Genomic DNA, 17,670 nt, shown 5'->3' with positions numbered 1-17,670 from the left:
GACAGAAGAGTTGACAGAAGACTAAGCCTAATAATAATAATAGTCTAGAAATAAGCAAAGCGAGAACACTTTAACGATTTTGAATATGTACATTCTCCGCATGTACATATCGCACCGATAGAATTAAAGTGGCATAACTAAATTTTTTAAGAAACTGAATTTTATATTTCAGACTTTTTTTTTCTACCTAAGCTGATTGTTTAGCTAGAGAGACCATATTAGCGTTACCTTAACTAGTACGTTAGCTCACGGGGCTCAAACACGATGATGTTGCTAACACGAACCGTAGCAAGAGCTGGGCTTCGCAGAATCTACCACCGGATCGGAAACGCGACCCACTGAGAAGATCCGACGAGAAACTCAGTGGGCTGTGTCTGTGGGTAAATTTACTCGACGAGCCCTTCGTCGCAAGCAAAGGGTTCGACGAGAACGATGACCGGTTACTTCGGACGATTTATAAACATTTAATTTTATTCTATCAGTATATAATTAGTCTCTTTTACTTCAGGAAAGACAAACATACTCTTTCCATATTTTTTAAATCAAGCAAGTACTTTAAAGTAAATATAAAAACTTATTTATAAATTACATTTTTGGTGTTTGCTAAAAACAAGGTTTTTGGATTAAGCTACTTAAATTCTAAGGTTGATGTTCAATACTGTTGTTGTTGGCATAAAGAGGTAGACGTGATCACGGCTCACAAGATCTAAAGCGGCACTACAACTGCCTCGTTCAAGATCATATCAAGATATACCGACGCCGATAAGCCAGATTGTAAGCTTATGCGTACTACTTGATCCCAATAAAAAAAAAAGATTTAAATCTCTATTAATTTATTTCAACTAATTATTACAGCGAGATTGTCTAGACAGCAACAATGTATTTATCCGTTTTGTACATTTCGTAGGCAAATTCTTCATCGTGTGTTGGATCGAATTCTAAACCTGAAAAAAAAACGCCTCATGAAAATGAGATGATTTAATTATATTTAAATGACTGAAATGATCTCAGTGTTTCAGTCAACAGCCAGTCTTTGGCACGCTTCATAACCTTGATTTTGATGGGGTTCAATATACTTTAAGTATTGCTACATAGGTCTCAATTCTGGGGGGCGACATAGGGTATATTATTTCAATATATTATTATGGTGCCCTTGAAAAAAAAAAACAACTGAAAATTAGACATAATTTATTGTTTTTTATTGCGTTGACGGAAAAACGAGTTTCACGCCCCACCTAGTTTCAAGGGGTTACTGGAGTTAGTAAACATCACAAAGTGATAGATAGCCGTCACCCCACTTAAGATTAGAGATATGTCTCAATTGTATAGTAATTACACAAACTATTATTAGTTTTGTAGGTTTGATTATTTGTTACACGAAGTTATTCCTTCGTCGTGCAAGTCAATCGTGAACATGAGTTACGTAGGTATTTCATTAGACAAAGTGGTACTTGCAGAATTTAAATAGCGACATAGACGCATCGCTCGATACGAGTATATAATGCGTCCTTTAGGCCATGAATTCAGACATTCTAACTGTTTGTTATAATATCTATCTATGTATATAAAAATGAATTGCTGTTCGCTAGTCTCGCTAAAACTCGAGAACGGCTGGACCGATTTGGCTGATTTTGGTCTTGAATTATTTGTAGAAGTCCAGGGAAGGTTTTAAAGGTAGATAACAAAGGTAGATATAGATAAATATGAAAATATGATAAATAAAAATAACAATTTTGTTTTTCCTTAGATGTGTCCCCCGTCGGACGGATTCCTTTTGTTTGTTTTAAGTTTATTTTATACAAAAGTTTAGGTCTTTTATTTATCGATTCAGGCACTACGAAGTCTGCCTGGTCAGCAAGTTATTTTATACATTTATGGATGAAAAATAAACTATAAGTCATAAATAACAAATAATAATAAAAAAATTTGAAACATGACGATTCGTAAAAATAGGAGGCCGCCGCAGCAGAATTCGTTCCTACTACTTAAAACCACGGATCGAACGTCGTAACGTGGGCAGACAGCCAACGAGGTGGACCGATGACCTGGTCAAAGTAGTTGGTAGAGACTGGATGAGAAAGGCAAGAGGCCGAAGAGAATGGTGTGCATTCGAGGGGACCTACACTCAGCATTGAGTGGACACGGGTTGAAGAAGAAGAAGAAGGCTCAAAACCACTGCGTTCTGATACAATGTTCTCCAGATATACATATTTCTTGCTAATTACTATTGGGAATGAACTCCCTTGTACCGTATTCCCTTAGCGCTGTGACTTCTTCAAACGAGATTTGAGAAATGAGTCCTCAGCGGTAGGTAGCTTCTAGGCTCTACTTCTGGATTCGCTAATATCCATGAGCTATGGTAATCGCTCACCATTATTAGGTCTTAAACTCGTTAGCCTTCAAAAGCAATGGAATTTTAATCTCGTATTTATTTGATTACTGTTCTCCTGTTCGTTATTCGCTCTAAGGGACAAATCTGTAGGAGACGTGTTTTTAAAACAGATAAACTAAATATAAACTCAAAATTTCAAGCAGATGGGGAAACGGTGCATTGACCCAATTCGTTGATGATAGCGAGAGAGTAAAGCTTTAAATGTGTGAGTGCTGTTTTTAGAATAGTTAAATGTGTATCAGACAAATTTGATATAGCGTGGTGAGCAGATCGCAATACCAACTGAGCGTTCAACCTAATATTTAGCATGTTTTAAATTTATGTGTATTTAGTCAATTTACGATAATTTACTACTGGAATCGGCGAGACTAGGTGCGGAATAGACGTGGCTAGTAGCCAGTAGTCCCTAAGAAAAAATCACTTTCGCACAATTTCGTCAGTACGTATTCAACGCGGCAGTACTATTTCTCGTATGTTAAAGAAATTTACAAAGAACAACTAGTAATTTTTGCAACTAAAGAGCTTGGAAAATATTCGTTGCCCAAAGGAAACGTATTGTTTTACATTGATATTACCTCTTGTGAGTCCGCACGGGTAGGTACCACCACCCTGCCTATTTATGCCGTGAAGCAGTAATGCGTTTAGGTTTGAAGGGTGGGGCAGCCGTTGTAACTATACTTGAGACCTTAGAACTTATATCTCAAGGTGGGTGGCGCATTTACGTTGTAGATGTCTATGGGCTCCAGTAACCACTTAACATCAGGTGGGCTGTGAGCTCGTCCACTCATCTAAGCAATAAAAAAAAATGTTTTTTCAAAGACTCAAATAATTTGATTAAAAAACAACAATGAAATTTTAATGACACAGATACGTACCTACGTACTCTATTTCTAGATTAAATTTACCAACTATCTTGTCTCCGCAAGATATACCGAAGTGAGTTACTTTGTCGAAACGCATTCTCGTTTGTTTGTCTTGCAAACGGCCTTTTGATCCCAAAACGAACTTCGAGAATGGAATCTGTAAAGAAAATATCATTAATTAAGAAAGTTAATGATAGGGTTCAACTTTCAATTTCGACGATTTTTTTTTCTGAGTATACGATCTTAAGGTCTGAATGGTAGGTTTAGGAAATGGCTTAAAGCGACAGCACGCTTTCTGATATGGTTTTAAAGTCTCATGTAATACCTTTAAATATTAATTCCTTTTGGTCTTGTGTTATGACATAATTCACGTGTTATGACGTAATCAGCGAATGATTCAGTGAATATCTTAACTTGCCAAGTTAGATACATGTTTAGTACCTTCGCAACTTGCCAGTACGGTCCGCCTCTCGTATACAGAATATAATGGTAAATATCGTTCCAAGTTATGTCGTAGTAGCCCTCCGTAGAGATGTTAAGTAAATAAGCTCTCCCGTCGCCTCTGACCTTTAAAACTAAAGTGTTATACAGATGCCAATCAAACGTGGACGCTCTTTTGAATGATTTCTGAAAATAAAAACGCAGAATAAATTAATTAATTACGCTATCTAGGCTCTGGCAAGAAAACAGTTCAATTCTGATTCTTCATATGGTAGACGTTCACACTGTAGAAATTTTATTTTAATTTTGTCGATGTTTTGAATGTCTAAAATATATGTTTTTTTAAAGACCCAACTGCCAATGTAATCTTGTACTTTGATACCAGTTTATATGAATATAATGATATTATTATTTTTCGGTGTACAATAAATCATACGGCATAGACAGCGTTCGTGTAAGCCGCTTGTGATTTGCCAATAAAAAGCATTTGACAAAGTATGAACTTTTTCAGCGTCTGACACAGTTAATATTTTGTTCATAAAATTTCAATGCTTGCTTGATTAACGTAGCTGTTCTGTGTGTAACATTAGAACCTCGTCAAAAGAATATTAACGAGCTGCAATTGTAGGTATTGTACCTATAAGCTCTGTTGCAGCTCTCCTGTGTTGGAAATGTAAATGATATTGCTTTTAAAGCCGGTAGCGTTATCGGAACTTTTAAAGTATAGAAAAAAATATGGTCATCACTAATAATTGCGATCAGTACACAATTTGTTTATAAATATAATGTTTCTGGGCGTCGTTAGGTCTAATGTCGTTCGAACGTATTACGCTCCGGCTAATAATGAAATCTGAACTTGGAACTGAATTAGACTTCTTAGAACAGCTTATACCATAGGTTCGATAAATATAACTTAGTTTGATAAGATAAAATTCACACAGAGAAATACATAAAACTGATACAAAATCTGAAAACTGTAGTACGTGCCCTGTTCGAGCATCCTATGCGATTCCGATACGGTAATAAATTCTGCGAAGCAATGCTCTTGATACGGCTCTTGTTAGCAAATTATCTCAGGTTGAGCCCGTTAGCTCACTTATGCGACCGCGCGTTGTTGAAATAGCCTTTTAAGCTACCAGGGAATAGGTAGAGAACAAAAAATCTTCCTACAAATTAACAAAGAGACAATTCGTCGAACTATCGTCGCTATGACATGCCCTTCTTCAAACGAGGCTTGTGGAGAGTATTAAACGTTAGGCAGCGGCTTGGATCTGGCTTGGTTCTGCTCCTGGCATTGCTGATGTGTAAAAAATACGAGTACATAAGTTTTTTTAATTAACAAATACCCTTTGCATTTTCGATCTCATAGCGCAGTATCCGGCTTTTTTGATGCGACCGTCCTTTGGTACTCTCGTGTCAAGATAACCGTGGAAGAGAGCTCGTCCAGCTGGACTCATTTCCAGGTTACAAGAACTGTAACCTTCGCCATGGTCACTATCGCATGTTGTGACGAATTTTTCTAGAACTGTAGGACTATTGAAACACCACAAAAGATCGATCTCACCTGAAACAATAATGTATTTTAACCATTATTTACCCAGTTTAAACCAATTTAACAAAAGTTATCAAGGCAATGGTTTAAAATGTTCTATTTGTGTGTTACCAGAGTTCCAAAGTTACCAGGTTTCCTTGGAGATAAAGGGATGCAAATGGCCCGTAGGACTTTCCAGCTTTTTCACCAGTACAGATGAGTGAACTCAAGGACTCAGTCGGGTGGAAGGTGAGGAGGTGCTACCAGATATCTGAGCGCCTATTATCTCCAGGGTAACTGCTTATCAAGTGCGTCTACCACCGGATCGTTAAAGCGACCAACGAGAAAGTGCGAAATAAGGTCAAGTGTCACGTCGAACTCTGAGAATGGTGATCTGTACTTTGGATGTTCCAACGAGTTCGTCCAAATACATTGACAATGTATCAGGTGGATCTATCGTTTTTATTTTTGCGCTCATCGCTGAAGAGTTTTAGAGTTTTTGTGAGCTCTGTTGGCGCTGTGAGTTTGTTGCCATAGAATTCTAAAAGCCCAAATCAAAGCGTTGGGCTTGCCTTGGCGTGCCCCGAGAGGTAACACAATGAAACCTATAGAGCAGTCGTTTTTTTCCCTACCTAAGCTGATAGCCTTGGGAGGCTATTTCAGAGTAACCTCAACTAGTAGGTGAACTCACGGGGCCACCGGAGTGATGCTTACACTGAGCCTAGCAAGAGCAGTGCAGAATCTACCACCGGATCGGAAACGCGACCCACTGAGAAGGTCCGGCGAGAAACTCAGTGGACTGTGTCTATGGGTTAATTCGCTCGTCGAGCCCTTCGTCGCAAGCGACGGGTTCGACGAGGACGGTGACCGGAGCAGTCGTGCAGGAACAGAAATGTTCTGACATAGAAATTTGTTGAAACCGCATTGATCTAGAGACACTCTATTCTATCCAGTGAACAAGAAGCTGGCTGTTTTGGCGTCAGTTGTAAGGTATGCTCGTTAGTGTTAATAATCTGGTGACAATGAGAAATCCAAATGACACGCTCTTGTAATATGACCCTACTTTATGAATAAAATGAAGGAGGTAAGTGGTAGAGTCATGATTCATGGCTAATCGTAAAACAGTATTTTAAGCCGAAGATAGAAATAAATGAATAGTGCAATGAGTGGTCAGAGAACTAGATAAGACCTTCAGAAATGAAGAAACTCAGAACCAGAAGAATCTCATTTTTCCTCCATTATCAATCCTGATAGGATGACAGTTACTTTACTTTTATTTTGACCACATTTTTATCAAATAAAACATAGCTTTTATTTTCTACATTTCTTGGAGAAATGTTTAGTGCAAAATAGGTAAACTCTGACATGATGTAATGAAAAATGCCACTCCATAAATAAAACACTTTAAATAATCTTTCAATAATTAATTTATTAAAACAAGAATAATGTTTACAAGTTACAGTGAAGAACATGTTAAATAATGTCTAAAGAGAAATAAGTATATTATAGTAACTAAACCATAGGCATAATCATATTAACAAATTATTTAGGTGGGAGTTAAATTATTACCAAAACCATAAAAAATAGTAATTAAAATAAGAGGTACGATTCATAAATGTTCATGGCACATTCACCACTTCTCTGTTTTCACGACTTCTGGTGACGTAGTTACATAATTTGTAAGTAAACAGAGTTATTTTATTTGCATCATACTCCATTGGAATTTAATAATTTGAAAAATATATTTTGCGGCTGCCAAACAAAGGAATATTAAATTTAATAAAATTATAAATGATGGAAAAAATCCAACCTTAGAAATTATGAACAAATAATAGTTGAGATTCATCACAGCATGAGTTTTTAGTCTTAGCACCCACAACCTTTTGTTTCATAAGCATACGATACATAGTAATAAAAATGCAAAAAATCTCATTATAGAATCAACGCACTTCATTGATCAACTGGTCACATATTCTTGTCAATTCCTCATTATCTCGATTCTTCTGAGCCAGAGATTCTTGTAAAGACGCAATTGTTATTTCATGCTTTTTAATAATGGCATTCAACTTAGTCACTTCTGCATTATGATTTTTTGTGATACTCTCTAATGTTTCATTTGCCTTAGAGAGGCTTTCAGAAGTAACCTTTTTTAAGTTACTGTACAACTCTTCATACTTCTTCACGGCATCTTCATATTCGTTCATCTTATTCTCATGTACTTTCTCTCTGTCCTTGAATTCCAATATCAAGCTTTTGCATTTTTCATATTTTGTTAGTAAGTCATTGAAGGAGCTTTCCATGCTTGTCAAATGTTCTAAAGCTTGATCTCTCTCGACTGTCAACTTTTCTATTGTTTCATTAGACATAATTTTTTCCCTCTGCTGTTCTCCAATTAATGCTGAAATCGTTTTCTCATATTCTTCCATGACAATACTCATCTGTTTGTTTGCCATATTTTTTTCATTCAACTGCTGAAATAATTTGTTTTCTCTATCCAAAAACTTTTCTTTTTCTTCAGAGAGTTTTTTAACTTTGTATTCTAGTTCCTCTATGCTTCTCTGACTTTTATGTTCAACTTCCTGTAATTTAGACCTGAGTTCTCTATTTTCCTGCCTTAGTTGCAATACTTCTTCATCTTGCTTTTGTAAAATTATTCGTAGCGATTGAAGTCTGTCAACTTGCTGTGCACCATAGCTACGGTTTCTAGGACTTCTCGGAGCAGCAGTAGGGGGAGTGTTGCCTGCAATACTAATGAGTCTTTCTGTGGCAACTTGAGTAGGAGTCAATATAGCAGATACACTACGAACAAGAGCAGGTGTTGAGCGAACTTGATTTATGATTACTTTCGATACTTCCGAATTAACAACAGGTGGCACTACTTGTGTCGGCTTTTCTTTGCAAAGCATTGACTGTACTGATCCAATAGACATTGTTTGTTTCGGTGAACTAATGTGACTGTCGGTAAAAGTCGACACACTGCTTCCAGTTTCGTAGCCAACATCTACCTCGTTGCCATCAGATGGTGATTCTGTATGTGAAGATTCAGATTGTTGTCGTATTTGATTAGCGTACAAAGGGTCAAACTTCACAAACAAGCTTTCTTTGCCTCTATCGATCTGACTATGATGTCGTGTTGATTCCGTACATTTAACTAGGTAGTCTAGACTCGTTGCGTCGATGAATACATTGTCATCATACAGCGGCACTTCCTGCATTGTAACATCACATATGCTACCGAAATCAGAGCCAGTCAACAAGTCGCTGGTGTCGTTAGGATTAGTGGCGACTTCTTTTTTCGATGGCGACATTGCCATTAGGTCACCAACAGAAGACACAGGAGTCATAAAACACTCATCAGAAACAATCGAAGTACCTTTAGCAGATAACATAACTGTTATGTGTCGTGGTTAGTCTCAATTGAAACGAAAATTCGTCAAGAACTTGTAGCGTTAGTTATTTTTAACTAAACACGAAACGGACATTTCCACAATTGGGGACAATCTCGGGGAGCACAGTCAATCAAAACAGACGAATGAGAACGTTTATTTTGTTCGGAAATATAACGGCTATTTTTAAAACACAAAACCATAGAAACCGACAGAGTTGACAACTTGTCTAACTTGTGTTGAGCAGAAATTTCATTTTTCAAATTTACAAAAGGCAAAGACTTGCGACCATACAGCCCAATCTTTAATTTATGAAATTTGCAAAAATTTCAACAAAATTGAATTTTTCAATAAAAAAATGTAATTTACCGAGATTTCAGTAGACTTGAGCACCCTAAGAAGCAACGTCCTGTAATTTTTTCATTTTACTGCACTTATTCAATTTCATTGATGCTAATCAGTATATTCTGCAATCACTGCTCTTGCTAGGGCTAGTGTTAGCAAATTCTCTCAGGTTGAGCCCGTGAGCTCACCTACCTGTCCGGGCGTAGCTGGAATAACCTCTTAGGCTACCAGAAAATAGTTAGGGGAATAGAAGAAACAAAACACTCCCAAAAAGTTGCATGCCTGGAATTGTGGAGACATGACACATAGTTCACCCTTGCTAGTCAATATGGTATACCTTTTTTTTTTTTTCTTTGATGAAATGAAATGATGTAGCAGAATTTTTAAAAATATATACTCTTTTGCACAATGCTAATATAATGACCAGCATCATAAAATATTAATCCTACCTTTTTTTTTTTGAGAATTGCCTTACCATGAAGTAAGGAATTCTAACAGTTTTTGAATAAATACATCAATCATAAAATAAAAAAGATAAAAAATTTTAATGTTTGTTAATTGTAATCTAGAAGCAGTACTGGTACTGTAAGGCTATTTGTCTTGAATGAAATGCATTTATTTTCTAAGTGGATATATTTTATTATTACGTAGCGCGGATTCTGAAAAAGTTTGTACAACAATGTGCATTTAGGCTATAGCCAGCTTGCCCTCTGAGCACTACATATGCAATCATAATTAAGGCTAAATTGGAATTGGCACACTCTGGTTTTTTATTTAGAATCATGTAGGAGGCCCTAAAAGTAGCAGTCTTAGTCATGAAATTAAAAGATTGACAACTTTGCAGTAAAGCTTTGAAAGAAAACATTTAGAACCTACATAGGTAAAATAAATAAAAATCAGCAGATGTATAGAATCCATGGCCTCTTCTTTTATGGCCTTCCATATAGGTTAGGAGTATTTTTTCCCAGAATAATAAAAATGTTTTTCTTAATTTACTTTAAGATAGGAGTTTACTGATATTACAGTTCCAGAAATTGAGCCATTGTACCCTGCATACCCATTTACATGTGAATCATTTAACATGTTTAAAATAATTCAATTATTCAGAACAGATACTTTTTATTTCTTTGTACTTAAGGGTAAAAGGTTCATCGCCTAATAATTTTGTTTTATTCCAAAACATAAACATCTAAATTTCTCCCTAATGTATCTATTTTATAAGAACTTGCCAAATGGTTAAAATTCTAACCTCAGGAATTGTTCTGTTCTGTTATTCGTTCTACATTACATTTTAATTTATGTATTGTACAATCGTGCTTGTAATGTATTTTTTACTTACCGGGCCTCGCAATCAGAAGAGGATCCATATCATATAATTCTTTGAGTTCTTTAGCAAACAACTTCAATTCATGTTTCAGCTCTACCAAACCATTTTTTAAATGTTCCCAATTCGACGTTTTAATCGTTGTATCGTAGCCTCCTTTTCTATGTCTTTCCCAAAATAGCCATCGTTGAGTATTAAATAGTATAGGACACTTTTTAAGATGATGATCCTGATTACTTTTCCTACACAAAACTGAGAAACTTCTTAGATATTTAACACTAGTTATAACGTTCGTCTTAAGTAACGACATTTTCAATTTATATTATAGCACTAAAGTCATAAAATCATGTTTATTATACGAACTATAGAAAACTTAATCATAACCTATAATTTTATTTGTAGATATTTATTTTTAAGAATAAATAGGTAGGTACATAGGTACCAAGATTTAAATCAGCTGGTTACATCATAGATTAATCGTTGTTCCTCTTGTTGATCTGTGGCTGTGGTCCATAGATAATACATTTAATTACTATTGAGGGTGGTCCATTGATGGCTCACTGAATTTGGCCCCACATTTTTTGATTTTCGGTTTTTTTTAATTTTTAATTATTTGTTCGTTGTTTGTTCGTTAATATTCGAATGTAAAAATTGTTTTTTCGTCTTTTATTGAAGTGAAAACTTCTTTAGAATCGTTGTGATTTCAAACCGGATGCAACGGAAAAAACGACAGGTAAGAGACACAAATACAAAAATGTGTAGGATGAAGCCAGCAAAGAATGAGACAGAAATATACATACTATTTAATACAGCGCCATCTGTGAGATTTTTTAATACTAACGTGTGTATGAAAGCTCTTGTAGTGAATTTTAATTTAGAATTATACGTGAAATTAAAATATCAATTCACAGAGGGCGCTACCTTACAATTATTTACTAATGACAAAACTTTACATATACTTAAGACGTTTAGGATAATTGTATTTTAATTTTGGAAGGTTTCACTTCTACCACGTGTGAATTGCACACATTTTGTTTTTTATTTATAATTAATTAAACAAATGATCACCCTTAAGTCGGCTCCTTTTACTAGATATCTTTATTTTTATCCCTCAGATTAATTAATTTTGATCAATTATCATTTGTTTGACGACTATTCGTGATTGTTCGATCATAAAAACAACTAAATTCCCAATTATGAATTATTTTATATCTAATAAATAAACCATCACCTCACGCCTACATTGCGCATGCGCCGGTTTTGTCAGTCAACTGGCAATGGCCGTATTTACTAGCGTTTTGTAAACAAGTGCGTTTACTGTATACTGTCTAATTATTTTTTATGTAGATCAAAAATTAAACTAATCTCAGTTTACTGAGATTATATTTAATATAAATTAATTTAATTTAATATAAAAATTCTCAGTAAACTGAGATTATATTTATGTTATAGTGAGGGGTAGATCTCAGGGGTATTTAAAACTATGGGTTAGTCACCAATATCGAATTTCGAATTTTAATCTTCCTTTATCACAAACAATTTTCAATTTTAAACAATAATTACATTTAGACGCGGGCGCACGCTATTCACACTCAAAACGGAAGCGCCCGGAACATAGATTATACACTGTTGAAAAGATGGACATAGATACTAACTATGTATAGCGAGCGGGCATACGGCCGCGAGAGTGACGTACCGGTCGGTTTGCTACATACTCCCCCTCTAGTCCTGGAGGACGCCCTCGCTCCTGGACTAGCATCTCATCACTACTGGGCTGAGGGACAGGCGCAAGACCAACCATACCACCAGCTGCGGGAGAAAGACGTGGAGCTTCAGCACATGGTTCAGCATGCCGTGTCGTCATATGCCCTGGAACTCGAGAATCTGTTTTAACATTATTTGGGGGACGACCACGTTTCTTTTTAGGCATCACCGGCCGCGGAAGAGCATCACTCTGATTCTCACGGTATAGAGTGAGATCGTTCACATGATATTTCCCTAAAATTTCATCAGGTTTGTCAACATGCGCGACGTGGTAAGTAGTAGGGCTGACCTTTTTAACGATGCGATACGGACCATCGCGTTTTGGAACAAACTTAGAAGTAAGGCCCTTAGCGCTCTTACTGAGGACGTGTGATTTGATGAGAACCATGTCACCTTCGTTGAATGTTTCAATGGGCCGTCTCGAACGATCAGCATACCCTTTAGCTTTATCTTGAAGCGTCTCTACACGTTCGCGTACCGCTGAAAGGGAGTTAACAAATTTCCTGAGATAGGGAGTTATTTGGGGAACAAAGTTATCTTTGTCTAGAACAGCACGAAGGTCATGGGTGACTTCTGTGGGGGACCTCATCTCTCTGCCAAATGATAAGTAAGCAGGTGACATACCTGTGGTGCGACATTTAGCGTTATTAAGAGCGAACCGAATCACTGGTAACATGTTTGGCCAGGAAGTGTGGTCATATTCCACGAGTTGTGCTAATAAAGTCTTAAGATCTCTGTTTTTACGTTCGGCGGGGTTTGCTTCTGGGTGATAGAGAGGGATAAGGTTTTGCTTTATCCCCAGGATGGACATGCATTGACGCATGACTGCCGAAATAAATTGTACGCCATTATCAGAAACTAGTCGGCGTGGAAGACCAAATCTCATAATACTCCTCTATGAGGAGTATTATGAGACGCACACGCCTCAGCAGTAGCTTCCTTCAATGGGAAAAGTTCTGTCCACCTCGTAGCAGTATCTTCTATTAGCAAGATCCAACGCTCCCCCTGTTTTCCAGGTGGCAACGGGCCGAAAAGATCAACTGCCAAGACCTCGTTGCGCTGGTTCATCACCGGCGTCTGCAATAGACCTGGAGGCTTGGTATTAGCAGCCTTATAGCGTTGACAATGGACACATGCCTTTACATAGTCGGTTATGATTCTTCTCATTCCTGTGAAGTAGAACAGACGTGAGACTTGTTGGTAAGTCCGGTCAATTCCTGCATGTCCAGCGGTAGGGGCATCGTGAAGCTCTTTGAGAACGTCGGTCACTTGATGGGCAGGAATGACTAATTGTGGGGCCTCGGCATCAGAATCCGGATTAAGTCGATATAAAACACCTTGTTCCATTAGAAATCCTCTTTCTGACCATCTTTTAGCAGCAAGTTCATCCACTCCTTCCAGTTCTGTGACGATCTTCTGTATTTCCGGATCAGTCAACTGGTCTTGACGTAACTGGGTAGGTGACTTGGTGGGCAGGTCGCAAATGACAGAACAGATGCCGCAGTTATTTTGTGTTTCGTTGGAACAGATCGGTCTACTTAACGTGTCAGCGACAACGTTAGCTTTTCCTGGGGTGTACTCGAATCTGATGTCAAATTCTTGGAGTTTAAGCGCCCAACGGACCAACCTACCAGCAGGAGACTTTAAAGAAAGCAACCAACGCAAGGGTTGGTGGTCACTGCCTATAATAATTGGTTGGCCGTCGAGGTATGGCCTGAAACGCTCCACGGCCCAGACTACAGCAAGCGCTTCCCGTTCTGTAGTAGAGTAGTTGCGCTCCGCTGCGGTGAGTAGGCGGCTAGCATACTCGATAGGCCTTTCGTCCTTGCCTTCCCCTTGAGCTAAAACTGCGCCAAGTGCATAGTTGCTCGCGTCGGTACGCAGTACTAAGGGTTGTTTAAAATTCGCTTGAACAAGTACGGGCGCCGTGGTCAGCAGACGCTTCAATTCTTTAAATGCCTGTGTTTGTTCAGGTCCCCAGCTCCATGTGTAATTCTTCTTGGTCAGTCGAGTAAGCGGTTCTGCTATCTTTGAAAAGTTTGGAATAAACTTCCTGAACCAAGAGCATGTTTGGAGAAAAGTTTTTAAATGTTTTAGGTTAGATGGTTCCAGCATATTAAGGACAGCACTGACCTTCTCAGGGTCAGGAGACACACCGTCTGGAGTGATGACGTGGCCCAGATAACGGACCCTTTCTTTGGCAAAAGTGCACTTCTCTCTGTTTACGTGAAGTTTAAATTCAGACAGACGTCTAAAAACAGCTTCCAGGTCTTGTAGGTGTTGCTGGAATCCTTCTGAAATAATTAACAAATCGTCTAGATAAGCAAGTACTGTAACATCCTTCAAAGCAGCACAGGAGCGTAGACGATCAATAAGCCTTTGGAAAGTCGCCGGCGCATTCTTCAAGCCGAACGGCATTCTTTTAAAACGGTAAGTGCCTAGGGGGCAGACAAATGCTGTTTTGTCTCTGTCTGCTTCTCGGACCATAACTTGCCAATATGAAGAACGAAGGTCTATTGTGGTCATGTAACAATTCTTCTTCGTACTCTGGAGAAGATCATCAATGCGTGGGAGTGGGTAAGTATCCGATTTGGTTACTTCATTTAAGCGCCTGTAATCCACGCAGAATCTTACATTACCATTGGACTTCGGTATCATCAATGCAGGAGAGCACCAGGCGGATTCGCACTCTTCAATGATGTCATCTGCCAGCATCTTCTCTATTTCATTCTTCATCGTCTCCTTCTTGGAAGGGTTAAGGCGATAGGGCGGCACAGCTATCGGGGGGTGATCTCCGGTGTCTATGCAATGTTCTATGAATGGTGTCGGACCTCCCCCTGCTGTAAAAATACTTTCATGCCGAATAAGGAACTCAGACAATGCTTGGCGCTCAGCTGATTGCAAGTGCATGCCTTCATCATCCCGAAGCATGTTAGCAGAAGCTATGCACACACCACGAGACATAGGTTCAAAAAGTAATTTATAATGCACCTTAGCATCAGTACTAAAATACCATTCATGACGATGAAAATCAATAATAACTTTGGCAGCATTAATAAAATCAATACCCAGTAAAGTTTCATTATCATTAGAATCAGGGAAGATTATAAATGGAATATCAATCACTATGTGTTCTAACCTCACTGGTAATATGGTTGTCAATACATCCATATTCCGAACATGCCCATCAGCAAGTTTGACTCGCCTAGTGGAGGGAGTAAGAGGGTGACCTTTATGCAGAAGGAGAGCATACAGCGTGTGACCAGCAATACAATGCTTAGCTGCTGTATCTATAAGTGCAGTACCCTGTTTACCGAGAACTTGAATTTTGAAAATAGGTCGTAAATGCAAATACCTATCATCACTCTCACGGTCGTACACGGACGCTACAACACTTCCCTCACATGTACAATAATTAAAATTCAAACAATTATCAATTTCCACACATTCGTTAATTTTTCCAAAATTACACTTACTGCCTTTTGTGTCACAGTCATGGTTAGTTGAAAATTTTAAATTATTACAATTTGGTTCAATTATTTGATTATAAGGTAAAATTGAGTTCTTACATTTAGGTCTAGTTCCCTGGTTATAACAAATATTTAAATTTTTACACTTTGTCCGAACATCCTGATTATATAAAACATGAGAATCACAAAAGGTTGGCATCTCATTATTACTAGTGCAATTACAGTTAATATTCTTTAACACAGAATCATTACAGGCATGAAAATAAGATTTTCTGGAAGTAGGGCCTCTGTTAATGGTAGCATAATTAATATTTGCATCCCGGTTACAAAAATTTTGACATTCAAAATTACTCAGAAAATTATTTTTGTCATGCTGCTTAACATCATACATTGCATTCTGAACAGGTAAATTAGAACTAATTGTGTTAGTATTATTAACATTACACTGAACACTATAAAACGCATTATTGTCATTTTGCACACCCTCGGAAAAGTTAGATTGACTTTGCTCACCTCGGTTGTTTAACTTACGGCACTGTTCCCGTGCATGTCCAAACCGTTTGCAGTAGGAGCACACTGGACGCTGTTTCTTCGTGGTCACGAATTGCTCTGCAGAACCTGGCACAGCAGCGGCAGGCGTGGCAGCGGCAGGCTGGGCGACAGCGACAGGCACAGCGGTGGCGGGCACGACGGCCGCGGCGGAGTTTGGAAAGCGCGCGCGCGGCGCCGGGGCACTCGCACGAGCGGCGCACGGTTCAGGCCGACTCGCAGCCTGGGCCGGCTGGGCACGGATCGAACGCACACCACTAGTGGACGACACTGGTCTCGATTGAGTCTCCTCTATCGAATCTTCTATATTCCGAGCATGGTTTAATAATGAATTGAAAGATGTGATTTCTTCACGGCGCAATCTTGTGCGTATTCTATTATGAAGCAACCCGTATATCATATCAAGTTGTACTTTTTCAGTAATATCATCCCGCGGTAGCTTTGCCATAAGCGCACGAATACGAGCAACAAACTTGTCTGTGTTTTCGTTATCCTGCGGGGAAGCAAATATTTCCAAATATATTCTATGTGGTGGAAGGCGGGTGCCATATGCATATATTAAATTTTCTTTGGCTTCGTTCCAAGTGGAGATGTGATGCTTTAATCCTAGCCACCACGTAGCTGCGTCAGCAGACAAAAGCATGGCTAGGCCTCGTATGATGTTAGCGTCAGATACTTGAACGCATTCTGTATAACTTTCAATTGCATCTATAAAGGCCTCAACAGATTCACCAGGTGCACCGCTGAAAGAAGCTCTGCAACGCGCCAAGGTACCATCTACGTTCACTGGGGGCATCGGCGGAGGTGCCGGAGTCGACGATCTTTGTTCCATCACGTACGACATAATGTTCTTAAATGTTTCGGCCTGCGAACGTTGCAGCGAGGCCATCAACGCTGAAACATCATCCAAGTTGAACGTAGAATTGTTGCTACGTGATTCGGCGTGGGGGCGATCATGGGGGCTATCATGCTCCTCGTGATTTTCGTTGGCATTTGCATCTGCAGCAGGAATAACGTCGTCTTCGCGACGTTGCTGGCGATCTTGATTTCTAGTTAAAGGCATTCTTTACAATTAAGCACCAACAGCATACAATAGTTAGCAAATTTTTCACAAAAGCGTGCGCGCCATTTTGTTAGTCCAAGCAAGAAAAAAATTAGGAAACGTTGGGCAGCCAGATATAGTGAGGGGTAGATCTCAGGGGTATTTAAAACTATGGGTTAGTCACCAATATCGAATTTCGAATTTTAATCTTCCTTTATCACAAACAATTTTCAATTTTAAACAATAATTACATTTAGACGCGGGCGCACGCTATTCACACTCAAAACGGAAGCGCCCGGAACATAGATTATACACTGTTGAAAAGATGGACATAGATACTAACTATGTATAGCGAGCGGGCATACGGCCGCGAGAGTGACGTACCGGTCGGTTTGCTACAATGTTGTAATCATATATAATATTATATATAATCATATATAACTTAGCTTACTGAGATTACATTTGAATGGTGGTTATTTACTGAGATTTTTTCAGTGGACTTTTTGAAAGATCCCGAGAAGCTACGTCCAGCGGCTTTGTTTCATTTTCAGACAAAATAAAAC

At 38.5% G+C, this 17,670-nt stretch overlaps 2 protein-coding genes across 2 annotated transcripts; both read right to left on the bottom strand.

The window, feature by feature from the left end:
- Positions 1-816: 816 nt before the first annotated feature.
- On the bottom strand, positions 817-11,887 carry LOC101736253 (complex I intermediate-associated protein 30, mitochondrial). The gene is made up of 5 exons (XM_004921802.3): positions 10,298-11,887; positions 5,043-5,260; positions 3,697-3,882; positions 3,268-3,412; positions 817-944 (listed from the first exon to the last, which is right to left on the bottom strand). Exons 1-5 carry the CDS (start codon positions 10,590-10,592, stop codon positions 865-867), a joined length of 924 nt encoding a protein of 307 aa, XP_004921859.1. The 5' UTR covers positions 10,593-11,887; the 3' UTR covers positions 817-864.
- Positions 11,771-17,627, bottom strand: LOC134201412 (uncharacterized). The gene is made up of 2 exons (XM_062676161.1): positions 14,686-17,627; positions 11,771-14,340 (listed from the first exon to the last, which is right to left on the bottom strand). The coding sequence occupies exons 1-2, from the start codon at positions 17,126-17,128 to the stop codon at positions 12,929-12,931; spliced, it is 3,855 nt and encodes a 1,284-aa protein (XP_062532145.1). The 5' UTR covers positions 17,129-17,627; the 3' UTR covers positions 11,771-12,928.
- Between the last annotated feature and the right edge of the window lie 43 nt (positions 17,628-17,670).

The sequence above is a fragment of the Bombyx mori genome, chromosome 25 (genome assembly GCF_030269925.1).
Source record: "Bombyx mori chromosome 25, ASM3026992v2".
Classification (NCBI taxonomy): domain Eukaryota; kingdom Metazoa; phylum Arthropoda; class Insecta; order Lepidoptera; family Bombycidae; genus Bombyx; species Bombyx mori.
This window is presented reverse-complemented; position numbering and strand designations above follow the sequence as displayed.

What these genes read in the sequence shown, in the direction of transcription:
- LOC101736253 (XM_004921802.3), bottom strand. Translation starts at nt 10,592, where the DNA reads ATGTCGTTACTTAAGACGAACGTTATAACTAGTGTTAAATATCTAAGA. An exon ending in TCTTCTGATTGCGAGGCCCG is followed by an intron (nt 5,261 to 10,297) that starts GTAAGTAAAAAA and finishes TTATTGTTTCAG; the next exon opens with GTGAGATCGATCTTTTGTGG. An exon ending in TGAGATCGAAAATGCAAAGG is followed by an intron (nt 3,883 to 5,042) that starts GTATTTGTTAAT and finishes TTTTATTTTCAG; the next exon opens with AAATCATTCAAAAGAGCGTC.
- LOC134201412 (XM_062676161.1), bottom strand. Translation starts at nt 17,128, where the DNA reads ATGCCTTTAACTAGAAATCAAGATCGCCAGCAACGTCGCGAAGACGAC. An exon ending in GATGATACCGAAGTCCAATG is followed by an intron (nt 14,341 to 14,685) that starts GTAATGTAAGAT and finishes TAATTATTTCAG; the next exon opens with AAGGATTCCAGCAACACCTA.